Genomic DNA, 27,975 nt, shown 5'->3' on the forward strand with positions numbered 1-27,975 from the left:
TTATTTTTTTTTTCCATTCACTTTGTTTTTCCCTTACATTTTGTATAGAGAAAAAGCCTTCAAAAGTCTACTTTCCCCTGCTCAAAAAAGAAATGGTTTTCTAATTTTTCCTTTGGATTAGCAAGCAAAGGCCACTATTGCAATTAACCAGTTTTCCATTTTCAGCTGCTGAATATATCTAAAATTACCACTCTTCTGTAAAAGTATTGCCAGTTAAGCAGCACCATAACTATGTGCAACAGCTGGTGGTACTCACTGTGCTTTACCTATTACCTTGGAAACTTTAGCTGCTCAAGTCCTTCAGTGAATTGTGATGAGAGTTCATCAAGGAACAATGCCATATGTGAGAGGAAGTGGGAATACTAGTTACACAATGTATGTTAAAAACCATGTAGGTAGATGACTGAAAATATCTCCATATTAGTTGTAGTCACAGAACGATTCTGCAACTCCCAAATATCCTGAGGTAATCTGTACAAGAAATGATTTCAATTATGTTTAATATGACACTGTATCCCTTTTCCTTCTTCCACTTGTTCTGAAGTAATACCAAAGTATCTAATCTGCACAGCATTCAGCTTGTTGTCCGTTTAGAATGTTCAGCCTATTTGGAAATACAATACAGAATCACAGCCGTACAGGAGGACATCTCATGGAAATTAATCTATGAAGTACCCTGAACATATTTTACTTCCTTCTAATTAAAGGAAGCTAAGCAAAAAGTTAGAATTTAGATATTTTACTGCTCACTACAAGTGCAAAACCACTGATGTTCTACTTAAATAATGATAAAGATTTGCCTTTGAACATTTCTTTGGTAAAAATGGCTGTATGTCACATTTGCTTTATCTGCCAGTACAAGGCATTTTCTTTGGTGGAAAACATTTTTGATCTCACAAGCCCAGTTTTAACAAGTATTAAAAATTCTAGTTTTGATAATGCTCCCTTTCTGTATCACCCATTAGTTCAGTAAATGTAAGGTTAATTTTGTCCTAAACACAGTCAATATAACAACATGAAATCTAACCAGAAAAACCTGCCTTTTAGCATAAAACGACAGTCTTACAGACAGCGAGAATCAAAATGCAGTGTATCAGGATATATTATTGGTAAAAAAATGAGCCATTTCACAATTATTTTAAAAGCATCTTATTTCTTACAACTGTAGAGGAGCTTATGCAGAAACATAGTTGATGTTCAAAAAGCATAGTTGCACACTTCTTTAACTCTGTGTTGATTTCCACTTCTGTAGGCTTGGCTTCCCTAATCAAAGAAGGAAAAAATATATCTTTATTAAATCAATTTATTATTTTGCTGCATATTATTTTTCCACATTTGTCTGAAATTGAGCTTTGTTCTAGCAGCTTATATTTTACTTTATATTTTATAAAATTTACTTTGTATTTTATAAAATATTTGAATGGTCCAGTTTGAGTAGCCTAAGCACATACTGAAACTCAACTTGGGAACATGAATCCTTACTGACTTGGTGAGAGTCATGTGCCACAATGACTCAATGAAAACAGGTGCTTAGACCTAAAACAGGCCACGTCTTTGGGAGCCCAGCACAGCAATCAACAAGCACAATAACACGCAAGAAACGGGAGATCCCATGTTCTTGAAAAGTATTTGTTCTAGACTGTTTTCCAAGTCATTCTTCAATTCATACAAGCTTTACTGCACACTGTTCTCTTTCTGGTCTTTAAAACAAACAGTACTGAAATGCTTTTTTCTTCTCACGTCATCTATCTGAAGGAAGAACAACAGCACCAGCAGTGACAAACGCAAAGTGACTCACGCCTCTCATCTTTATGATGGATCACAGCGCCAGATGCAGAAGGAAGCATCTGGGGAAGGAGCTACACTGTGCAGGACTGGTCCTCATCAAAGACCATCCTCTGACAAGCATTTCCAGCTGGCCTAAGTAGGGGCTTGTAATGAGACTGCAAAGAGGAGAGAATCTAAAGTTCATTACAGAGCTTTCACAGGGATATGTATCACCTGCTTCATTCCTCCACAAATTCCTATAGTAATCATCTATGAAACCTTGTCTTTCCTAGACTCCTATAATTTCTTGTTTCACATCTCTGGTACTACCAATGTTCCCCATTTTGGATTCTAAACATGCTACTGCACTTGCACCCTTCCTCATTTAACCTAATTCAGTATCTAAAATTACAGCCAGAAAGAATTCAGAGTCATCACAGCCCTTCTGCATCTCAGCACCTACCCCGATATTCACAGAGATGTTTCAAGATGAGGAACCAAAGAATTAAGGTTTATCTAGCTTCTATTTTAAAGCCTGCTTAGGTGAACAGAAGGATGATGATGACAGCATTTTCAATTAGACAGCTTTGAACTCACTATCTTGCTCCAATCAAGTCAGTAATGACAACACATTACTTTCATCTAAACACACTACGTTTTCACCACATAAAAAAAATAATTGGATAAGAGCAGATATATCTATTTTTTAATTTATCCTTGTTATGGTAGTAGGCTACTCAAGGAAAAAGTAAGCTTTAATATCTACATTTCATCCTTTACTTACCTTTCTAGGAGCCAGACTAAACTCTTCTGTGCCTTGCACTACTGCTTTCCACACCATTGCTTTCTTCTGATTTACTGCAAGAAAGAGAGGATAAATTCCCAAACTCAATTTTGAAATGCAGGATGAGCACCATCATGCCTCCAGAATGCATCAAAGATGTACTTGCGTTTCTCACTTTGGCATGTAAGGTTGTATGAAAAAGATTAAATATCACTGAGGTAACCAAAGTGGAAGTAGGATCAACTCAATCCTCCTCAGAAACAACCTACAAAGTTCTGCACAGAAGTGATAACAGTGATAATGTTCCCAGAAGTGATTGCTATGCTATCGTTTCATTCAGTTGTTATAATGTGCATATAAAGCGAATGTCCGAATAAACAACATATGAACAATTTGCAGGTGAACATCCTCAAAACATGGACTGAAACACTCCTATCATTGCTTCTTTTGGAGTACCTGCAAAAACTTTACTGTGTTCATCATAATCCAAACTTTACCTAGAACTGAATTAGCTAGTTTTTTTTTTTTAAGCAAAGGAATTATCTGAATACTACTACTTGATACATTGCATGTATCATTTTAACTATAACTTCATCAACCAAATTCAGCTATATATTATACATACTTGGCATAACAGACTAGAACTGTTCCCTTAGAGCCGTTTGCTGTGGGACACAAATTTATCTTCTAAACAGTTGAAACAGACAGTATTAGAATAATTTCTAATTGGTTTGGAAATATATAAGTAAGGAGTCTATTAAACTGTTTCTTGCCTATGTTTATCTAACAACACACAGAATTAAAGCCCATGCATTTGATCAAAATTACAACATCAGAAACATCCCCCACTTCATCAACCATGAACATTTAATACTACAATATACAGTACTAAGTTACAATCCTATTATAAATATGCTGAAACTGTATTATAAGAATCATGGCTGTGCAAAGGCATTTATTCAATTTCAACCCAAGACATACCCAAACAGTCAGCAGTAAAACAGCATACAGTATTTCCAAGACAAATCCTCACTTCATGGTATAATTGAATTACAGTCTTAAAGCTGTTTTGATAAGGGAAAAAGCACTAAGATGTATTTTCAGCTAGCACAAAAATAACAAACAGGAGGGTGAACACAGCATGCAGAAACCAAGAAGGTCACTGCAGCAAGAAGTTTGAGAAAGGAAAGGCAGGAAGTGCCCAGAAAGACATGAAGGAAATCAAAATAGGAATATATATGCAAAGGGAAAAGGAATTGCTAAGCTGCAAAACAGGAAAATTAAAAGGCCAAGTAACTGGGCTTCAAGAGATGGAGGCAAGGAGTCAGTTTATGTCAACAAGCCTTTAAAAAGTGCATCTTCCTAAGGAAGGGTGAACCAGCATGCCTGTATCAACCCTCTAACAGAAGGATGGCAGCAAGAGTGCCTGCAGCTCCCCTTCTATCTCAGTGCCCAGGAAGTCCAAACTCTTAGCACAGCAAGGGGCTGCTCCTGAAGTGAGAATTACCAACACAGCCAACAGCAGCAGCTCCCAGCCTCCAGCCTTACAGTACAACTTGGACAGTTAGGGCTTTGACCATGCATGAATTAGAGACGGTTGTATCAATGTTGATGGAATAAAAATGTAAACAAAAAATGTCCCAAGCCTGTAAAGTTTCCACTTGAGTGTTTCTCCTGACAGAATGAGGACATATGTTGTCTTAACAAAAGACGAGTGAAAATAAGTTCCAAACACCAAAATTAAGTGCCAGTCAGAAAACAGCATTCTGCACTCTAGGATTATGTAGTCTTGGAGAAGGGGAATGAAGTGTACTTTCAGATTAATTAACTCTTACCAAATAGGATACAAAGACACATAATATACATAAGAAGTAACATTTAAGTTTGGTATATAACTTTTTTACTTACAGTTGCTCAATTTGGTCAAATTCTTTTTCATCTTCTGTGTAACAAAAAAAAAAAAAAAAAGATTACATAAGTCTTAATTAACTACACACATTAGAAAAGTTACTCATATTTTTCATTATATCATGAATTCGATGCATTAATGAAAACAAATGCTATTTTATTAGCTCATTTTTCTTAAGTCTGTAATCATTCTGTTACTCTATCAACGGAATTATTACAAAGTTGTCAAGAAATGTTCCTTTATCAAACACGATGAATGTGATTTTAATGCACATCGTATCATATACTACATACATACAAGCATATAGATAAAACACAGTATGCAAATGCATAACATACATTTACATAATACACATGTTGGCAAGATGAAGCAAGTTGGCTCATCCACATGTATTTGGTTCACCAGTCAGGATTACCACATTGATTTAGCCTCTACATTTTCCCCCTTCTACTCTGTTTCTTGGTGGAAGTTTCTCCCATCAGAACCACTAACAGTTACTTCTTTTCCTAAGCATTCCTGAAACAGTTACAGCCTCCAGATTTACTTGTCTTTTAATGAGGGAAAAAAAAAAAACGACAGCACCAAACCTTTTATGGGAAGCTATTTCATATTGAAAGCACTTCATAATCAAATTCAAGACTTGTGGATAAGATTTTAAAGTCTAAACTACTTTTTTTCTGTAACACTGCATTCTTTATCAGAATGTAAGAATCAGATTTTGTATATAATTAGCACAGGCCATGTCAAACATTCAGCTGTAATTTTAATGCAAACCTAGAAAAAATTAAAAAGCCTACCTGCACGTTTCTCTTTCTTTTTTGAATACAACTCAAAAACAAAAATAAGAGTTATTAAAATAACAACTTCAGCCACTATTGCTAGAAATGGCTTGAGTGGCTCCATGAGTGACAGAATTTTAAGGTTCAGCTTTCCTTTACTCTTTCCTAGTTCAAAAGCAGCTTCACACCAGTATGCACCACCATCTTCTTTGGTGAGCTTCAGTATTTTCAGATGGGTTACATTGGCATCTGTTCTGTCTATTACGTACTTATCCAACATCAGGGAATCATTAATGGCAATCTGAAAACAAAAAATTAATTAGGTTTTATAACTGCAGTGAGAAATTGTTTAATCAAGTTATTTACATTATCAACAGTTAGAAATATTTCCACATAAAGACATAAAACAGTAAAAGAGGCATTTAGACTGCCTTCAAGTGAAGAATTTTCCTTCCTGGCGATGATCAGTTTCCTTAGCATTCAGTGCATGAAACTATGCACTATTAGGGTGCAAGTCACTTGACCCTCTTTAGCCAACTGAATATAAAAGCTACCTTTGCCTCTACTAACAATCCTTTGGAGTCAGGATCCAATGCCCAGGTTCCACCACAGCACAAAGTATAAGCTTTCAAGGAAGCAGGGAATGCTGCTCTGGTGCAAAGCAAGCTGAGACAGCCAATGCTTGCCTCCAGTAGCATGGAGGAAACTGATTTGCCTTCTCTCGGCTCACAGTGCTTCCACCAGAAAAGGGCTGGTGAACAAAGTGGCTATACTGCTAAGGTTAGTGAGGATCCTGAAAGGTTGGAAAATGCTGATCTTGATTTTCAAAAAAAAGAGCTGAATTGAGAAGATATTTCAGCTCTTTCGGAAAACAGATACACAGCAGTCTCCACCACATGATGACTTCAGAGGTCATATTGACCTTCCTTCAAGAGTTCGCACTGGCTAGGAAACAAAAATATTTGTAAAGAGAAGAATCAGAAACACAGGAGAAGGAGAAAAAAAAAAAAAAAAGAGGGGAAATGCTTTTGTTTTCCCTCAGGTCTCGAAAATCTTACATGTATAAAAATAAATAAATAAACAGACATCCTGCTATGGTAACATTCTTTGCCACCAGACAGTAAGATTTGAGAAACAGTCGCCACTAACATAGGTTCTGTATTTGTGGTGTGTTTTTTTTTTTTTTTTTTTTTCTTTTTAATAAATGTACTTCCAGACTTAAAAAATTTAATTGATTCTTTTATTTGGACTACAGGAATAAAGGAGGGACTTTCCGAATAATGTTATTTGTCCATGCCAGAACATAAACACTGCATCTTGTAATAATGAGTACTTCTAAATATTGAATAGGTGGGTTTTTTTTGTCCTGTCCCTGAGGGTATTCAAGACCAGGTTCGATGGGATCCTGGGAAAGCTGGTACCAGAGTACCAGACCTGTAGGTTGGTGGCCCTGCCTGCGGCAGAGGGGATAGGAACTTAATGATCCTTGATATCCCTTCCAAGGCATTCTGTGATTCTATGATTAACTTTGATGTAAATGCAGTTGGTAGAGTTTGAAGTGAGATGCCATTATACTTTAGAGCATGTCTGTACATTTTTGTCACATTGTTTTGCTGGGCTAGAGTGGAACCTTACCTGTTCACTGCCATTGGTCATATACCAGGTCCAAGCAATGGGAGTATAACTGCGACTTTTACAAATCAGTATAGCTGAGTCACCTTCATAACTGATGACAGGTTTTTCTCTTCCTTCAATCTGTGGTACTAAGAACAAGTAGGGAAAAATACATCACATGAAAGCCACATATATATTATTATTTTGTAGTATAAATAAGTATTGTATCTCTACATAAGGATTTCTAGTAGCCTACTTATTCTCTTTTCCTTTGTCATAAATGATATAACTATGCATGTTAGTCATTTCAGGCTGATACTCTCTATATAGAATTTCCTGTAGAAAACTACAGGCACCCTGTTCTTAGTGGTTGTATCATCTTTGAAGTTGCTAACTGATACTAAAAACTTGGGTTATATCCTGTACTAATCTCTACCCTTGTTCATCTCCTCTTTCCCTCCTTGACAACTGTGAGCTACATGCTTCATTTCTTTCAGAAAAACAAGTTTTTCTGCAGTTTCATTCAGTTTGCAAAAACTCAGTCAGATTCTATTCCAGATGTAATGCTACCAAACAATGCCATCAAGCAAGTCCTGCACACAAGTAATGTTGTTATTTTATAATTAGGACATACTACAAACTTGATAGTTGTAAGTATGTTGTTAGCTGAAGAACCAGCTTTTGGATGCGTGCTACTAAATAAAGACTTCCGGTTCAAACTTGCTTAGAACACAGGCACAAGAAACAAAACATCAGATCACAACTCTAGGACTGTTTGACCCAGCTATGACATTTGCAAGTATCCAGCAGTCTTCCAAGAGCAGAGGCACAAGAAGAACTGTTTAATATAATAAGGCATTAAACAGAGATAGAGAAAATATTTCACAATAGGCTGTTTCCCCTACCCTCTCATCTGCCTCATTCTATGGATGCTTACCAGTATGCCTTTCTCAAATCTATCTATTTTAAGGTTTGTTTCTTAGGTTTTATTGTTCTCTTCAAAGTAGATGCAGTACATCTTTTAAATGGTTTTAGTCACAGAAGAATAAACAGGCCAACAGTTTTTTTTTTCAGCAGTTATAATATTCTATGTTCCTACCAAATTCTTCTTACTCCTTTTTCCCAGCTGAACTAATATCTCTATAAAGTTTACTTCTTGCGAGTGTTCAAATTTATAAATTTCATTCCAAATTAATTTCCCAGATACTCTTAACAACAATACTATTCCCAAGTTCAGAGTTCAATGCACAATTCAGCAATCCAACCTCATCAGCAATAAAGTGCTCTTTCCATTTATATTTCTGTTTTAATCACGAAATACTGTATACTTCAAGAGTAGTGTCAGTATACTTCTACTTTACCACTAAGAGGTAGAATTTCACTAATATGTGCTACCACTTCCTCTCTAATTTATGCAAGAGGAAAAACTAAGAAATACAAAAAAAGACTGCACCCAGCACAACAGACTTCCATGGTAGTCAAAAAGACTTCAGAGATGCTGTGTCAAAGCACAACTCTGGACATACTAGTAAAACATGGGACCACCTCAGACATGTTTAAGGACAAGAATATCCATAATGCATTCTGGCATTTAGCTCTGTAACAAAGTGGTTAATCTGTGAATGCATGCAAGGAATTGTACTTAGTACTCTCAGTTTGTTTGTTGTGTTTGGTTTTCTTCTCCTGTAGGCAAATCACCCAGAATCAGGGGACAAAATACTGCAGTTACAGACAAAAACAGCACACTGTTGGAGATGAACAGATGAGTGACCCTACTAGTATTCATACTGGATTTCCACAGCAGTTTAAAGAACAGCATTGTTTCACAGTGCACACCTCTGGACAGATATTTAAGCAAGCAGAAACCCTGAACAAAGTGCAAGCATAAACTAAGCACACCCTTCACTAACATAGCCATTATTACAACACCATGTGTTAGATTAAAATAGTCATGAAGAATCATCACCATGTTTAATAACTTCAGTTTCCTATAAAGCTACTCAAAATGTTATGGCTTCCTTGTAGACTTCCGTGAGAATTTAAATCTCGAGTCTACAGAGTTATGCCAAGCCAGGAGCACGGTGGCAGGCTACTAAAGTCAAAGCAGTAATGACTTCAGCCACTGCACCTACATCAACATATTACTCATCTCATGCAGTTTAAGAATTATTCCCACTACATTGCTGACTGAAAGATTCAAGCATTTCTCTTCCCCATTTCCTTCACTCTTGCATTTATCTTAGTAACTGCTGAGCCAGTAACTTTATGGCATCAGAAGTGGCAGCACTGTGAAGTAATTTTCCCCATCTTCTTATGATAAATCCACCAGTCCTGTGCACTGAGCTCTGGAAAAGTTACTTTTCTGTTGGTTCATTCATTTGCTACCAAAAAACTTATTTCATACTTTCAAAAAAGTAAGACTCCCTCATCCTTTTTTAAAATCTAAACAGACTTGGTTAGCCATTCAACAAAAACAATGTAAGCACTATCAGACATGAAAAGGTCTAAGTAAACTACAATTTTGTCCTCCCATGGCACTGCAAGCTAAGTTTACCCTAGTTAAAGTTCTGAAAGCAGATATTAAGACCACAACTCAAGATTTGCACTTGCAGAAATTTCTTGAAGTTGTATGACCAGATGCCCCTCTGAACAAAGCCAGTTTGAAAACTACAAAGCCACGCTGGCTAGTTCAGCTAAGGTCAGAAGAGTTAGGGTTTTTATAGTTCTGTGTTGATAAAGAATCCTTCCTAGTACATATCAGACTGGAGAGCTTTCACTTGATCACATACTTGCCACTGAAGTCAAGCCAACAAAGTAACTGGACATGCTAATGAGTCATGTCAAGCAAGCACTCCCTTAATTACAGCACTGGGTGCATGGGGGATAACTCCAGTGAAGATGCACACCGAGAGCAGTGACTACATATTTAAAGGTACACATATTCATTTCATTCCGAGGACACGGGCAGAAATCCCAAGAAATAATTAACATCTCTGGTGGTCGCTGGATGAAGGCTAGTAGTCATTCCTGCTGCAAATTTCCAACCTTATAAGGGTGGTAGCCCAAACTGGTTCCCTATGTAACTGATGTTACATAGAGCTGAGGCATCTGTTTTGCCATTTTATCTTCAACAGCAGGACATGTATTCTACTTTATCTTGACAACAAGTTTGGCAGACTTCACATTTCCTTCTTGAGCTTACATTTATGCAGGCCTCCCATCCTTCAGCTTCAGCAAACTTTGGAAAGCATGAAAAGTGGAGGAAATCCCACTTCAGCAACCTGTATTTGTTTCTTTTCCATGTTTTTCCATTCAACTAGATTTTACCTCCTACTGCAAAGGGTGAAATCAGAGGAGAAAAAACTAAGTGCTCAGCTCCCCACCTACAGTGCTCAATGAAGCACTAACTGCTTACTGTTCTAACACATTCAGCATTTATTTTCTGTTTCAGAAAAACAACTGAACTTGTTTAAGAACCTGCCTCCTTTCTGCCAATCACTGCTACTCTTGTAACACAAAAGTCACAGGCCAAACTTTCTAGTCACTAGTTCACCAAAAACAAACAAACAAAAAAACCTCAGTCCCCCTCCACAGTTTTTTCCACCTACCCACTCCCCCTTAAGAAACTGATGAACATTCACTTCTTCTGGATGGATAGGGAAGGAAGACAAAAATCAGTCACTCCTGTAGGGGGAGAGGGGCAGAAAAGTAGGCTTACATGGTTTAGGTTGTTGCAAGTTTTGTTATGAGGGCTTTTAGCTTTGCTTCAAAACTATCTCCCTCCATGCTTCAAAAATTGCCTTTGATAGTGATTCTCACTTAGCTTGACAATATTAGCAACCACTTATCAAGTTAATATTGTTGCAATTTCCACGCTATTCAGGAGCTATTAACAAAGGATTTCATTGGTCAACTTGCCTTGTAAATGAAACACCACACTGAATTCTTCTTCACCTGTCACCACACAAGTGTAACTTCCCAGTTGTCCGTTTTCTGAGATAGTCAATCTTCACAAGGAAAAAGAAACACCATCTTGTTTGCATTTACTAGTGACTACTAATTAATACCATAAAGAAGTCAGCAGAGAACATTCTTGAAACAGACAGATTCAGATTTAGTGCAGTGCACAAGCACTACAACATTTTAAGAAAACAGAAAAGCACATGAATATTTAGGAATGTGAACATCATTCTAACTCTTGTTGCTCACAGGCACAAGTATCTTGAAGCAGTATTATCCATGAGCTACTGAATTAGACACGGCTTCACCATGTAGCATATGCTGTATGAAATAACTTACACAGTTTGCTCTCTTAAATGCCTGTTCATCAATGGGTTAGTAATAGCTCCAGCACAACGCAGTTCAAGAATTTGACAGCAGAGAGAATGCTGAACTTCTTGTTTTACAGGTTCTTTACATGGGTTGCATTTGTGTATATGGAGTAGCAGAAAAGTGATAGAATATTCATATTATTCAATCATTAACATTAGCCTGGGACTGCGTATATGTATGTGACAGGAAAACCTGCAAGCAGAACAGTAAAGACGACTACTTACTGGATGCCCCAGCTATTTTCAGTTTTATTGATGTGTTTGATAGTTTCATTTCCCCTCTTCCAAGTCACTTGAAGGTTTTTCACGTAAGAATATTTATCAGCCAGTCTGCATGACAGCTCAATTTTAACCGGACTGCCCAAAGTGATGTTTTTTTCCAATGGACCACCAGATTCACCTAACAGAAGTTGAAAAACAGTATTTATAAGAAAAAACACCTTATTTCTTCATTCTGTGAAAATAAAACCTATGCTGTATTGCAAGAGGATACAGTATGGTTTTGTTATACTTTCCAGTGTAAACAAAACTATAGTATCAGGTATTGAGCTTTTGACAAAATTTAATTATTAATGAGTCGCTATATATAACGATTACAAACACATAGTCACTCAATTCTGTAAGTAGACTTCCTAGAGGAATCACACACAGAAACATTCATTTTGCCAACATCAAGACACACCTGTGCTTCTACACAGCTTAACCTGAAACAGAAATACATTTAATGCTTAATTCTCACAGAAAGTGGGATGGCAAGTGGGGAAACAATGCCTCCTCAGTCTAAATCTCCCTCTCAACTCCATAAAAGGTAATTTACAAATCAGAAGTTAGTAACATCGGAAAGAACATTATTGGATTAAAATACTTTTATAAGTACTTTTGTAAGTACAAAGTTGCATTACTAATTTCAAAAAGAGCTAGACTTGTAAATATTTATAAGTATTTACAAATCATCCAGTTACACATTTTCATGATACTATGAAATCGTAGGTAATGCCCTGCTAATAAAATCCACAACCTTATTGCTGGATCTGGCTTTTCATGCTTCAGCTATTTCACTTGAAACTGAATCATTTTCAAATCAATTTACGGTTCCATTCTACAGCTGTGTGCTCCCCTCCTTGCCCCAGCTTCCTCTTTTGGGCCTGGTCATTACACAAGGCCTTGCTCAGGCATATAACAAGTACAATACTCATTATAATCAAGGTCTCACTAAGCAGTAAATGAGCACAGGACTGGTTATGTTCAAGGCCTCAGTAAGACAAGGAATTGACCACAAATCTGTCTCAAACTGAAGGCTGAAAGGACTGATAACATATCTGGCATAACAAAGGAGGGCCACGTGAGCATGTGCCAAAAAAAAGTATGCCTAAGTCATTAATCTTGCACCATGAATAGCAAGCAACCCTCCTTCAGCTCTCCTGCACAACAGATCTCTCCTGAAGCAGTAATGCCTCAAAGTTATGCCTGCTGTGAAGATCCCTCACATCTTTATGTCAAGGGATGCCTTGCCAACACAGATCCTCAGTAACTGAGTAACAGTTTGTCTAAGCTCTGTCGACTTTGCCAAGATTGAGTCTTAGACTGACTGCACACACGATCCCTTAGACATAAGCTGTTGACCAAGTCTGGGACTGTAAGAGGATTCAGCCATACCTAGACTACTCTGAGGAAGAGTTTAGGAAGCAAAGGGGTCTATCCTAAATTTTGTGACTCGATGGGAAAGTCTTCTGATCAAATGCGTTTAATCCTGCCCTCTATGCAGTAAAGAAAGGGTACCTTGACATCTGTAATTTTGTTAACTTGCTATCCTGTTTGTCAAAACACTCTGTGCCATCAATAATTAATATGCCCATGAAAATTCACTCAGAATCTTATCTCAATCCCAGGCTTACTCTGCAGCAGCTTAAAAAAAAATGAAAAAAAAAAAAATGAAAAAACTGTGTGTACTTGGGCTTCATAGCTTTAATCTTATCTGAGAGGAAAAGAAATTTTAAGGTGTACCTCACTAACTTACTGTGATAACTTACCTAAAAGAAGCAAAGCCCACTTGAAGCAGAGCTTGATACTCCCACGGAGTATTTAAACACCACTGAGTCTGGCAGGGGCATGTAAATGCTTAAAGAAGAACATAATGCCCAGAACTCTGAGTACTGGCTGAAATACTACAGCTTTGTTGGCCTGGTGTTAGACTGAAAAGTGCAACACTCCATCTTACACAGCCGAGCCATAAGGATCATAGTTCATTTACTAAATCCATATATTAAACTCAATAACCAAACTAAGCATAACTCACCTTACATGTTTATGATCACAGTAATTTGAAAATTGAGTTAGTTTTATAATAGTGAAAGTTTTAGAATTAGATTAATCACAGTGGTTAAAAATAGAATGCAAGTTTGAGATTAACTGTCTAAAAAGAAATCCACACTTATAATGAATGGAACATGAAAACCTTATGTTGTTGAAGTTTAGCCATTAGGAAGGCTGATATGTAGGAGGAGATCTCTGCACTAAGAGCACTTGTATTGGAGCAAGAAACAGAGACTACCTCATTAAGTATCTCACTTTAAATTAGAAGAAAACAATGCCAGAAGAACAGCGTAAGTGCTATGCAATTGTGTCCTTAAAGATTAAGATTAGTATTTTGCAAAGGAGTTCCAATTGATCTCTTCAAATTCTAAGTAAATTAAATTTCAATTAAAATGTTTCTTTTTTTTTTTTTCTATTTCTACTAGAAATTGGTTTTAACTTCACATCTGACAACTGGGAAACCTCATGTCTACCTCAAGGAAGTGGCTTGTCTCTTCTCCTTGGTCTAAAAGCTGCAATGCCGAGAAGCTGGCTAGCACCAGTCAGGTAAGAAGCATCGCACCTTACACTGTCTCTCCAAACAGATTCACCAAAGCAAAGCAATTGTTACTTGAATTGACTTGTGGGAAGAATAGAGAGCTATGAATTGTTTTACTAATGTTTTTATTAAAATACTGTAAGTCTTGTTCTCCACTGCAAAATAGTTAGTAGAAAACAGTAAATGCAGCAAATTCACTCATCTTTTCTTTAACTGAAATCACTGTTCACTCTGAACTACTTACTTTATCAATAAGTTGCCATCCTAAACACTTCTAAAATTCATAGGAAATGCTACATGAAATTAAGATATTTTCAATGTAACATAACTGGAAGAGAAAATAACATACTCACCAGGAAGGAGCACCTCATACTCCACGTAAAGGGGCTTAGACTTGTTCGAATTGATTTCCTCATTAAAACCCACCGTGGTAAGATCTGGACCTAACAAGGTCATGGAGGCAGTGATATGTTATAAAGCTATAAATGCAATCATGAAGCAATACAGTACTGCAATCATTTCTTACAGTAATCCTCTAGAGAAAAAAATAAGAGTAAAACAAAACGAAAACCTTGCCAAAGCTACTCCCATAGAGATCACTTTTTTTGCAACCACAGTCTTGAGGTAGCAGTGTTATGTGGCCAACACTACAGTAATTACGCCAGTTTAGAATATGGTTTCTAACTATAATACAATGCTGTAATTCTAAATTTCAGAATACTCCAGAAATCCCTAACTGTCTATTTCACAACCTGTTTCAGAGCCTTTTGATCTATCTGATCTATCTCATCTCTTTATGGAAGAGAAAGTGATATTTAAAAGGGATAAGATGACCAAAAAAAAAAAAATCCCTGTTTTGTTGTAGTACAGACAGAATGTTGTTCAGAGACAATCTTCGTAAATTTCTGCATAGTTTAATACAGTTGATACTATGTGGTAGGCAGTTGCAGGAAGAGCCTCTGTTTATGCTTACCACTGTACATTTCAAGAACAGAGAAATTAAGACAATTAATAAAGCTGTAGCTTTAACAACAGATGCCAATGAGATAAGGAGATATCACCCTTCCAAAGCCATACAAATATGTTTTGTTGTTATCTGCATACAATTTCCTAGCAAACTCATGCACAGTGAAAACTTACAAGAAATTATACTTGGAAAAAAGGCCAATTCAATATAATTACAGCAATTTTTTTTTTTCTCTCCAATTTCCAGTTCCTTTCCATACAGCTTTAAACAGAACTTAAACACTGTCGGTTTCATCAAATGCTTTGTCTTGGTAATTGCCACTAATATAAATTCTCTGTAACTTCTTGTTAAGTTAAAACAAAGACAATGACCAAAAGCACACACACAGTAGAACTTAACACTTTATGTATAAGAAGACATTTGATTGCTTTTACCAGGTGTAGATACATCACGTGCACGTGTCAAGTGATCTGCAATGCTGCCCCAGGTTGTTTGACTGACAGTCTGTGTAGTTGTTATGGGCTCTAAAAGGTTGAAAAACAAGGCTGTTACAAATGAAGTTGATTTTTTCCAATAATTTGAAACTGAAAAAAAATCTTTCCTCCACTGCAAACATGTTTTAAGTCATGTCTTTTACATACTTGCAAAGCAGTTCTATTATCAGTTATTTTATAATTAATCTTAAGTTATAGGATCAGTAAGTACAGACTTAATCCACCTGATCATATAAAACTGCAGGAGAAAGTGATTCCAGTTTCTGAAGAAGGAAAGAGACTGCATCATTTATCCTATGGATGGATCTCCTACAGATGGAAAAGGTCCCAAAGTTTTCCTGTTTGGAGCCAAGAGGAGAAAATTGCTACAGCTTCAGCCTTCTCTAAGCACTGGGTGGCAGAGTTGACCACTACGCAGTGGAAATCTCATTTCTAAAAGCTTAAATATTCTCAAATTATTCCTCCTTTTCTTTTACTGCATTAAAAAAAAAAAAAAAAAAAAAACTGAAATATGGTCCTTTTTCTTAAAAAAAAAAATGCCTCTCAGCTACACTTACTGCCAGAATCTGGTTCAGATGAAAGAAGTCCCTGCTACTGGTTTGTATCTTATGATACCTCAGAGCAAGTGTTAGTAGAGGTACCACATGCCTTCGAACTGCTTGCCCATTCTGCAAAGCAAGATTCTGTTTTGTCATTTTTTGGGTCAACATGTCAGTTCACAACACGAGGAATGCTATGCTACAGGCAATCAGCCTTATGCTTGGCTTGTGCCATCTGCTCTTTCATACTTTCCTTCATGCTTCAACCAGTTTAGAGAAAAAATAAACAGGTATATTTTTTCCACCTGGATGAGGTGGAAGAACTTCAGGCTGGTTCATTTAGAAGCTGTTGGTACTAGAGTGTTATTGCTACTCCTGACTACTATTTCAGAATTAACTTTTTTAAAGCTATAAAATTATTAAACTGTCTCCCAGCAGTAGTCAGAGTCCTGTTCTTCTACATAAGCGTGCAAGCAAGCCTCAATATCTGCCTTACTTGCAGACAAACAAGTCTAAATGCTTATGCCTGACAAAATATGAAGACTAAAGGTCTGGGAAATGCTCTTTTGTTTGCGCATGCAAACGTCTCAACAGCATGCCAAGGTTGTTACGGATCACCTGAGTTTTTGTCAGCCCACTATAAGCACCACTTGATTACTGAAATCCTTCAAGGGGACAGATGCCTTCATAAGGCATCAGTTTGTATGATGGTTGTTCTTTATCTCCAAAACAAACAAACCAAAACCACTAAACCACCTACATATGGAAAGTTACTGAATCCAGTATTCACTACTTGCACTTACTGTATTTCTGTCGCATTTTGCTTAACAGCTCTAAAGTTGAACATCAGAAAGTTAGCATTACCATCTTCAAAGACAGAATAGTGGTTAAAATAACCTGTCCTAACCACAAGTTCATGTATAAACACAACCTCGCCCAAATCTGATTTGTGTTAATCAGCCTCAGCTTTGGTGCACTGCTGAGCTCCTGATGCTCTGATCTTTATGGAGAAACGAGAGGCGGCAATCAATTATCCATTTCTTCTCCAGTCTGCAACATACCCTCCACTTCCCATCACAATTAGGGACCTAAATATACAGCAGATGAAGAGTGGGGACAACAGAATGATGGTACATATCACATATCTAACTAAAAAAAAAAAAAAAAATACATAGATAAAGGTAAAACGATGCAAGGACGGGATTACAAATCTTACTAATACGAGAACAAAAAGCAGAGTATTCACATGAAAGTTATCAGTTGTCTGCTGGAAAAGAACCTTCTATGAAGCTTCTAGTTTGGGAATTGTTCGTTCTCTAGGGAAAGTCCCTGATCTGATCTCATACATCTTGTAGGATAGCTTTTTCCACTGCCCTTGACATGCTTAGGATACAAACTTTTGCACTGACTTAAAAAAGCCAACATAATACATTTGCTTCTTTTTCTTCTGAACAAAGTCCACCAACTTATTACAGAAGTGTACACTACATAGTAATTTAAAATCAATAGGGAAAGAGTATTATAGTTGTAGGTGTACTAAAATAAAATAGTTACAAGCAGATGACTTCAGTCCAGTGTGCATCTGAGTCAAAGCATTCCCTTGAGTATGATTGGCATCCAAAGTCGTCACCAACAGACCTACATAGGGTTTAAAGAACATTTATTCTCTCAGATCTGAATCTAGTTAATGAAAACAGATAGAGCCTACTCCCCTCAGTCTACCATCATTTTTTCTTAACTTTTGAGAAAAACCAGCCAACATAGTAAAAGCTTATTTTTCACTAGTTGCATTTAGCTTATTTTAGACAAGAGAATTCAAACAGAGGCAGTATTTTTTACCCGACTTCTCTAAAAACGCAAATGAGAATTTTGTTTGTATCTTTTCTCGTAGATAGTCAGACTACACTTCAGAATGTTTCAGCAGAACAGTAAGTTTTATACCCTATACTCAAATCCCATCTTACCTGAGAGCTTGGACCATTTCAGCTGGTAATACTGATACTAGTTGATTATTTTACAACAGACTGGCAGATTCAGTGACACGATAACAAACCTGTAAGAACCTTCTGTAGCTCCTCTCTGTTATGTGGCAGATTTCTATCCATTATAATTTTCGTGAGCAAAACAAAAGCCATTTGTACTGCTCAACTCAGCCTTCACCAATACTTCTAATCAGTATTTCTAGTTTCCTTACCACAAGTCTGATTTGACTCTTTGAATCTTAACTTTTTTTTTTTCTCTCCTTTAAAGAGCCAGCCAAAATACCAATATTTTGCTTTGCCTTCCTGGCTGAGAAGAAAGAACAGCAGGGGCAGAAGGAGATAAACTGTTTAGCTGGAGCACTCTGCTGTATCACTTCTGATGAGAACTCAAGGTCCCCAGATGATTTACTAAAACAGATGCTTGCCGCTTCCTTTCCATTCCCACAGTTGGGTGGCACAGCTTAAAATAAACACTATCTTAACATAATTTTGGTATTCCAGGACATAGTCTACAGCCACAGCAGCAGGATATGCTCCTCTCTGAGCAACATCACCTCAGTGCCTTTTAATTGATTTGGCCAGCAGTCACAAAGCTGTGTATGCAGCCAGAGAAAAAAAAAAGGCACATATGCTGTGTTTGCAGCTGTAAGCAAATAAAGGACAGTGTAATAAGCACTGCTAGACCTTCAAAACAGAAGCGAGCACAGAGTGAAAAGTGGAAATCTAAATCACAGTTTGATTGCGTTCAGATCTGCTGAGAACCACGTGCCTTCAAGCATACTGTTAATTCCAACCACTGAACACCACCAACACTCCCATCAGTCTCACTACTGTAAGCACAGACTACCTGCAGATTGTCTTGTGGGCACCTCAGCACAGTTTCCGCAGACTGCATCAGAAACATGCCTGGCTTGCACCATCTGCTCTCAATCTATCCACCACATTTTAAACAGTTTGAGTATAGCAAGTTAGTCAAAGAGTATAAATAAATAAATCAATCTGCCACCGGAGTGGTTCTTCATAACTGGCATTTCTCACAGTTAATTAGTGCACCAGTCCCACTGCTCTTCACCTAACACAAGGAATTTAAGAAATAGAGGAATCCACTCAGAGTACATGCTGGCTTATGACCCAGCTGATAAGAAGACCAAATCTTATCCTCTGCTTAATCCAGGTCCTCAAAGCAGGGAAGACTATTATGCTCCTGATATTAAGGCTAAAATTGAAGAAAGGTCCACAAATTTTATATCTGTGCATCATCTTGAGGCATTCTGAAGGTGTCATGGATCACCTGATCCTGTGTCAGCTTATTAGATGCATTATCTGCATAGTAATTAAAATCCCTGAAGATGATAAATTTAAAAGGCACGAGGCTGTGCAGCAGCTCTTATCCCTCTGCAAGGAAGCCAGATAACCTGCAACATGTTTTGCGTACTATTAGGCTTCTCACCGTGGCCTTTCTCTTTGATTCACAAACCAAATGAGAGCAGGTGACTAGCATTATTTCTCATTGACACTGCTTCTATCTTTTGGTTCTTACCTGCTCACAAACAGAACTACATGACACAGAGGTAACGTAGCACACTTGTCCTGTCACAAACATACTGCTATACAGCTTATGCTATCAAGCTGACCTACTGCTGTATGATGAGTATGATAAAGATAGATAGCGATGTAAGTAAATACAGGGGAATAACTTCTCACACTACAGACCTAAGAGCTGAAATTTCTTAGCCTATAATTAAATTCCATTAGCAATGATGAGGATTGGTGTCTTCTGCTTGCCCTGATCTTTACTGAAAATGGAGTAGATGAGAGAATGAGGTCACTGATTTATTTTTTTCTATCTTCCCTCTACTTCTTACTGTAGCCAACAATATTTGGGAGATAAAGTGGAGTTACACTATGACTGTAATCACTGGAGCGATTTCTGGCATTTTCACCTCTGTGAAACACATTGAATCCTGCAAACACATCTGGCACACTGCAAGGTCTTCATAAAAACATAGTGAAAAATAGAGAAAGACTGAGATGAAATTTGGTTTAATTTAGCAGAATAAGTTTAATATTTTTTGTCAATTAATTTTGCTCTGTGGAGGTACACAAGCATCCACCAGCTACTAAGACTGACAGCCAGAACCTTCTAGTGGTGCCTGGAAGGCAAAAGCTGCAGCGTAAGTTTTCTCACAAGACACCAGAGGATCCAAACAAAGGGCTTTCAATGCCTCAACAGAAGTTCTTTACAGCAAAGCAGAGAAATCCAGCAAGGAAGCCCCAAAAAACAAGTGTATCCTCTGTTTGTGAAGCTGCTTGCCATCCATACAGTGAGAAGACAGCAGACAAGATGTGGTGGATTTGCTTTTTCTAAAGCAATCTGGCAGCACACGGTGCAACTGAACCAGGCAAATGAAACAGCATGAAGCAGTATGCTTTTAAGAACTTTATGTCCTGACAATGAATAGTCAGAAATAACTCCAAATCCAATGCAGAACAGAAGTGATGGTTTAAATTTTTCAAAGCAATTAAACAGTTAATAAGACTAAAAGACAGAAGGAACAGAATGGTAAGAACTCAAGTTCCTTAACTCAAAGTAATATATGGGAAGCCAGCGGCAGAGGGATACCTAACTCGACTTTCTTCAGCTCAGCCCTGTGCACAAAGCACTCCCTGCAGCTGCTTCTACTGAAAACTTCTGTTTAGAAGGAAGCCTGCTGAACCTGCACATCTCCAGAGCACGCTGTTACTGAGCTTCACAAGAAGTCAGTGCCACTGCACCTGCCTCAAAAGTTGCGAGAACTTCCCTTGGGAGTGCTTGTGTGCCTTTGCAAATTACTCATCAACAAGAGAGTAATAATAGATTATTTCCCTGGATTTAAGACACCATGGAAATTGCAGTATGAAGCCCCTCTTCTTACTGAACCTTTTTTATACCAACATGAAAGCATTTAGTAGAAGTCTGAAAAGCAAATGCCTTGTTTTATTCGTACAGATGGTACTGAAGCTGCTGATTCATTTCTGAATATCTTCCAAAAAAACAGGTATCATACCCACCATTTTATAAAGACAGTACATTTAAAGAAATCGCTTCCCAGGCAGGGACTTCAATTTTTTATTTATTTATTTATTTATTTTTGGAGGCACAGAATTTCACTTCGTTAATTATGTCACATAAATTCAGAATTGCTTCAATCACCATTAGGTAAAAGCTATGGTGGTAAGCCAACAAAAAAAAAAAAAAAACAAAAAAAAAACAAGCATCACCTGCCCCTAAGGCAGCTCAGAGGTTCTTACAGCCATCATGGCATTCATAGTCATGTAACTTTTTCCATCACGGAAATACTGTCAAAAAGGTTTTCCGATGTATTCATGTGTATATAAATGCACATTCTGCACAAGCTTTAAGAACTACACGACACTTTTTTTTTGCCCTTTCACATCTTCCTGTGAAAATACCACAGATATTAAGGAGGCTGTCACCACGGGGCGAGCACTACTGCTCCTCCCAGCGCCCGACAGGAGCACCGAGACGCCCGTAACTACTCGCAGCCCGCCGTGCAGCAGGCAGCGGGGCCATCAGCAGCGCTCACAGCACGCGGAGCTGCCCACCTGGCCCACAGCAACGCCCCGCCAACGAGCGCAGCGATTCGGCTCTAACGTCCCACCGTGCCGCACCGCCCAGCCGCGATTCCACCAACAGCGACCAATAACAAAACCATTAACAGAAGCGTATTTCTTCAGACGTGGCTCACTCCTGAGCTACCAGGAGCGCATCCCAGAGTGGCTTTTTTTTTTTTTTTTTTAGTATTTCAGACGTGACGTTTAAAAACGCGGTAGAAAAATCCTCCAAGAAACATCCTTCCAACCCTCCCCATTATATGTTAATAAATTAGCTATAATTAAAACCCACGGGGACACGCTTTTTTCCAGGCCCTCAGTGACACGTTATTCGGTACAAACACGGCAGCAGCGCAGCTCCCGGCCCTGCACTCACGCACCGATCAAGCCGTTCCACCCGCGGGGCAGCAGCGGCCGGGCTGGGATGCGGAGCCACAGCCAGGGCCGAGCCGGCAGCACGGCGCATCGCGACTGCGATGCCAGCGATGCCGGGGGCGCGGCAGCAGGGCGCGGCGGCCAGCCTCGACGCCCGGAGGGGATGAGGGAGAGCGCAGCCCCGCCGCCAAGCCGGCGCCTCTCCCGGGCCGCAGGAGGGCTCCCCCGCGGCACCTGAAGGATGGACGCCTCGGGGTCCCCAGGCCCGCGCCGCAGCCCCGGAGCGACACTCACCTGCGAGGCCGCTGCCCGGGAGGCAAAGCAGCAGCAGCAGCAGCAGCCACCCCGGGTGCCCGCGATAGAAGCCGGCCGGCACGCCGCCCCACTGCTGGCCTCCCGCCGCCGAACTCGCTCCGCACCGCGCCCCGGGGCCGCCCCGCCGCGCCCGGCGGCGTGCAGGCACCCAGCATGCGGCCGACCCGGGGCCCGCAGAGGGCCGCGGCGGCTGCGAAAGGACGACGGCTGCCGTGGTTGCGAGAGGGGACGACGTAAAATGGGGAAAAAAAAAAAAAACCCAAAAAAAACCAAAAAGCCGCGAGCTAGACAAATGTCAGGCCGCGGCTGCGACCCACGCCGGGCGAGGAGGACGAGCAAACAGCGGGGCCCCGCACCGGCTTTATGGGCGGGAGGGCGTAGGTGGGAGCGGTAGGCAGCGGGGGGCTCCTCCCGCCTCGGCCGGGCTGAGGGCGGTTATCTTCGCGGCCTGAAGGTGCCGCTGTCGCGGGCCGCCCCCGCCGGAGGAAACCGCGGCGGGACCGTTGGGACGGCTCCCGAGAAAGGAGCGCGGCCTCCTCTGCCCTTTGCCTGCTGACCTCCTGCACGGCCCTCCTTTGAGGGTCAGTGGCTTGCAGGCAGCTGGGTTATTCTGTATGAGAGGAAGGACTGTGTAGGGCTCCCTGCTGAACGTCCAAAGCCGAGCTACAGTGCTGGAGGAGAGTTGTTTCTAACAAGTGTTTCCAAGGCTTGGCTGCCACAATCTGGAGTCTTTAATTGCTTAGGTGCTGAGGTACTTAAATGCCTGTACAGTACTACACGTAAATTAAGGTACTTATGCATATATACATGGTTGTTACTTTAAAAAAAAAAAAAAATCAGTTTGGGTTTTGCAGTGTAGAACCTGACCAGGTGGCATTCTTTGAAGGAGAATCCTCAGGGTGGGGGATGTGCTGCATTCTTACTATCAAGACACAGTTCTTGCAGCTGATGGAGAACTTGAATTCTGCCAAAGATTTGTATCAATAGTGCAGAAAAGGTCGCTGCAGTGAAGCTGGTGCATCAGCATAGCTCTCCCATGCTGGTGGAGCTGCAGAAGTTCATGCCGAGCATGTGCAAGTCAGATGTCCCACATGCTGATTTTCCAGCATTACATCTGAATTCATACATATCTGCTGCCATCCATGTCCCTTAACACTATTACAGTCCTTCATATTAAATCTTTCCATCATAAAACCCTTAAGAAATAGATCTAATCGCAAAGGACTGGGAACAGATTTATTTTTTTTCCTTGAACCCATTTTATATGTCAGGGAAGGCTTGGGATTCCTGCTGGCTGTACAGGGCCACATGCAGGTAGGAGCCTTTTCTGATACTGAGAGCATGAATCTCCATACGTACACTTGGGGCATTGGGATGGAATCTTCAGTGTTCTGTATCTAATGTTGTTTTGTTCATGTACAAAAATTAGGGAGCTGTGTATGTGTGTATGCATATATATATACATATACTGCACAGTAAATACCTGTGTAGTCAAAAACAGTCAACTGTTTTCAAAACATGGCTACAACCCACAGTTCTCTTGAGCCATTTGACAGACAATAATACCAGAATCCTCTGAGGCTGAACCCACAGATTTGTAAGTCGGCTTTGACAGCATGGAATGATGGGATTCAGAGAGAATACAGTTCAGGTAAGGCTGGTCAGGAATGGCAAAGTTATTCAACTTTTGATGGGAAAAAGTGTCTGGAACTTGAAAGCTCTTTAATTTGGACCACTTAGGGCTGAAGAAACTTGCTTCTTTGATGAAAAAAAAAAGAAGAAAAAAAAAAGGCAATGCTTACTGTCTGAAGATATGAAGGAGTTCCAAACTGCTCTTCCTGAAAAGTCTGGAAGTACTTTTCTATGTAGCATCCTGCGTAGGATGTGCAGCATCCTTGCTGTAGGAGAGAGAAGAAAAACCTGATGTTCATTAGGCTTCCAAGGGAGGTGGTTGAGTCACCGTTCCTGGATGCATTTAAATCCATGATTTAGCATGGAACATGATTTAGCAGAGGGCTGTTGATTAGGGTAGTATGGTTATGTTGTGGTTGGGCTCGATAATCTTTAAGGACTTTTCCAACCTGAGTGATTCTATGATTCTGTGATTCTGTGTTTGGCTGATCCAGCCATTAGGTGTGCAGCACCTTTTGGTGAGATAGATTTTATCCACCTGAAAATGCTGTGGCCGCGTTAATGTTGGACAAGTCTATGTAGAAGCCTATGGCTGGCATAAATGGAGTTGCTGAGACAGTCTGACCTGGGATCTAGCTTTAGCCTTTTCAGGTTTTGCCCAGTGGAAACTAGAAATTCTGGTAGATCATTTGAGTCCTGGTTAGGACTTTCCCAGTAAGTTATCTTGGATAGAACATCAAAGCAATCTGAGCATGCTGAATGTCTTTGCAGGATTCCTTCTCAACTGCTTGTCATGACTTGTTTGCCAATAGTACATCCCACTCTTATCTTACCTGCTACATGGGAAGAAAAAAAACTATTAGACTACTCCTGAGTGAGCTGTTGTTTTCTGACTCTCACATTATGAGATAAAGAAGCCACAAAGCAACGGAAGGCAAAAACAGGAAGCAAAATTTAGAGGAACTGATAAAGCAAAAAATGTAACAGCACTATAGGCATTTCACTTCTCTAAAGTTTGTGTTACCATAATGTGCTGATACTTGAGGATTCCCCAAATACTGATACTGGATTCATCAGCACCAGTGAAAGCACTGGGATAAGAGAATTTAGATATGACAAGGTCAGTTATTGCAAATTGTGATTGCAAACTGTGAGAAAACTAAACACTGAGGGCATTAAAAAAGATGAACTCTTATATGTCTTATGTGTTTTGAAACATTGACAGGTGAGTAATTAGGAATTTCAGGAAAAAATCTGTTCAAACTTTTAAGTAATAAGACTAATCTACTCCATCCATAGACATGCAGAGTATTTTCTTTTTTCTCTAGCTCATTCTTTTCTCTCCTTTCTAAAAAGGGAAACTTTTCTCTACATGGTAATATGAGCTGCATCGGAACAAGGATCCACAGGTTGAACTACACTCTGGATTACAGTTAAACATTTATATTGATAAAGTCTCTGTTAGAGGGAAAACTGCTGATTTATTCATATGGACATTCTTTGCTAAAAGTTTTCATGGCAGGAGGGAAGTAGATGGAGAAAATTGCTGTGACATTTTAGATGTTGGCTGAAGAAAAGTTCAGATTATAATTTATTGTAGCTGTTACAACACCTTTTGTATTACAACCACTTGCATATTCTTAAAGCCTAGTCATCAGTGTTCATTTAATCTGTTAATTGCTAAAGCAATAAAATAACCAGCAGACATGAGTGATCCACCTCCTTCCTTGGATGAAAGTATGCTTTGTAAAATCAACACTGTGAAAGGAAAATAATGCATATGTTCAAGAAGAACAGGAAAAAGGAAGAAACAATCAAAAGTGAGTGCAAACCTCTTGGGGTGGAAGTTACAACTTGTTTCAGGGATTGTGGCTTGTTGCTTTCCGTAGCCAAAGCTAAATCATCAGGACTTAGCTAGATTTTTCTTTCAAGGAGCTTAAAAGGAGAGGCAACCTTTGTTTAAAGATAGGACCTTCTTAGAGTGGAAAAGCATTAAAGTAAACACTGGAAAAAAGAAGAATTAATTTAATTAAGGCCGAGAAGTAAATTTGCAAGGCTAGGAACCATGTGTTACTAATCTGTATAGCGCTAACGGAACAGTTGCAAGCGTAGCTGCTGTGCTATGTCTAGATGGGATAAACTGAAAGGGCAGAACTCCTGTGTTTCTGAAAGCCAAAGCAATGTATTGAATGCTAGTGCAAGACTATAAAACTGAATTTTATTGTCTTCCCCAAACATTTATCTTTGGCACACTCCATCCAAAGGATTTAACTGAACTGACCTCTTGGCTGGATTTAAAATTACAGGCTGATTATGCAATTGCCTACTCTGCAATGTCTATATACTCTTGAATGGTTGTGAGTCCTGTCACCTCCTAGCAGGCAATTTGCAAGAGTCAGTATATAATCTGAGCTGAGAATTCCGCTCTTTATGGAGTGCTTTAATGTTGCTTGCTGGGATTTGGATCTGTAGATAAAACAGAAGTTTTGGTTGTTCTTAAATTTTAGTTTCCCTTCAGTGTTGATTACTGGCTGTGCTGAGCATACGGTGATACCATTTGTTAGTGTGCTGGTATTAATTTTGTGTAGGGGTGCAGATGAGGCAGTATGGTTCAGGAACAGCTTTGTATACAAGGTACTTTAATCAGGAACTGGCAACTAGGATGTCAGCCAAGTAGATTTTTGGCTAATAGTTATTTTGCCTCGCCCCCACCCCCAAGCCAGAACAAAATAGTTGTTTTTAATAAAAGCTATAATGGGAAAAGAGTACCTGGTTTAAAACACAAACACAACTTAATTTGAAAAAATTTGTAGGGACATCTGAAGGCTTTTGTACAGTTTGTTGAAGTGCAAATAAAACTCCCTGTGGTATATGCCACCAGTATAAGATATCCTGTCGTGGCATAACCCAGCAGGCAGCTCAACACCCCACACTAGTTCACTCACCTCCATCGCTCATCCTGTAATAGAATGTTGGAGAGAACTGAAAAGTACAGAAACTTGAGATAAGGACAATCTAATAAGAAACAAACAAACAAACAAGAAAGAAAAAAAAAAACAGCAAAGAATGAATAGAATTAGTGGTGCACAATGCACCTGCTGACTGATGCCCAGCCAGTCCCTGAGCAATGCAGCCCCCAGCTAACTCCCCCAGCTTTTATTGTTCAGTGTGATGCCTTGTGGCATGAGAAATCCCTTGGTCCAGTTTGAGTCAGCTGTTCTGGTTCTGTCCCCTGCCAACTCCTTGTGCACCCCCAGCCCCATGCTGGCAGGGCCATGTGAGAAGCTGAAATGTCCTTGGCTCTGTGTAAGCACCACTCAGCAACAGCTAACACACTGGGTGTGATTAACAGCATTCTCATTCTAAATCCCAAACATGGCACTGTACCAACTACTAAGAAGAAAGTTGAATCTATCCCAGCTGAAAGCAGTATCACAGGGTTTATTTTGTAGGCTTTTGCTTCAAAATGTGCAGAAAATATTTTAAATGTTTCAAGCAAGACCAGATTTTGAGGGAGGTAATACCTTTCCTTACATTAATGTAGCTGGAATGAGTAAGCCAGCATCTGCTTTGAACACAATTTGAGAATGGTTATTATGCATGATTTTTACTATGCTGAAGTCAGATAGCTCAAAAAGACTGATTGATAAGTTTTGGAAGTATATGATCTTTAAGGTCACATACAATTAAGCCATTCTGATTTTTCTTCTTCATGACTTCTGCATTTTTCCTATCCAATAAACGCTTGAGAATAGATTTGTTGGAAAGATAAAAATCATGAAAGACTAAAATAGCGATAAAAATAATTCTCGTATACAACAAACTGTACAGGAAAGTCTCCTCTGCTGAGGTTCTGAACTTGCTCAGTTGTTAGCAGCAGTCAGTAGCAGCACTAAAAAGGCTGGTGAACTGACGTCTTGTTTACATTGTTGAAATCAGGGCATGTGTGGTTCCTCCTCTGGGGGAAGTCATCTATGTGCTGTGGGAGGTAATGCTTTTCTGCCTTTGTGTTTTTCTTCAT

At 39.3% G+C, this 27,975-nt stretch overlaps 1 protein-coding gene across 1 annotated transcript; it reads right to left on the minus strand.

Annotated features, from left to right (window-relative positions):
* Positions 1-27,975, minus strand: EMB (embigin). Its single transcript, XM_048931737.1, has 11 exons — positions 27,869-27,975; positions 22,302-22,606; positions 15,437-15,526; positions 14,389-14,478; positions 11,410-11,584; positions 10,772-10,860; positions 6,875-7,002; positions 5,258-5,540; positions 4,460-4,493; positions 2,552-2,625; positions 1-1,263 (listed from the first exon to the last, which is right to left on the minus strand). Exons 1-10 carry the CDS (start codon positions 27,973-27,975, stop codon positions 2,568-2,570), a joined length of 1,359 nt encoding a protein of 452 aa, XP_048787694.1. The 3' UTR covers positions 1-1,263; positions 2,552-2,567.

The sequence above is a fragment of the Lagopus muta genome, chromosome Z (assembly GCF_023343835.1).
Source record: "Lagopus muta isolate bLagMut1 chromosome Z, bLagMut1 primary, whole genome shotgun sequence".
In the NCBI taxonomy this organism is placed as follows: Eukaryota; Metazoa; Chordata; class Aves; order Galliformes; family Phasianidae; genus Lagopus; species Lagopus muta.

Excerpts from the sequence above, each read along its gene's own strand:
- EMB (XM_048931737.1), bottom strand. The coding sequence starts at position 27,975 with ATGAAGAAAAACACAAAGGCAGAAAAGCATTACCTCCCACAGCACATA. Across the intron at positions 5,541-6,874 it reads TGACCAATGGCAGTGAACAG|ATTGCCATTAATGATTCCCT; the intron begins GTAAGGTTCCAC and ends TTTTGTTTTCAG. Across the intron at positions 4,494-5,257 it reads AAAGAAAGAGAAACGTGCAG|AAGATGAAAAAGAATTTGAC; the intron begins GTAGGCTTTTTA and ends TTTGTTACACAG.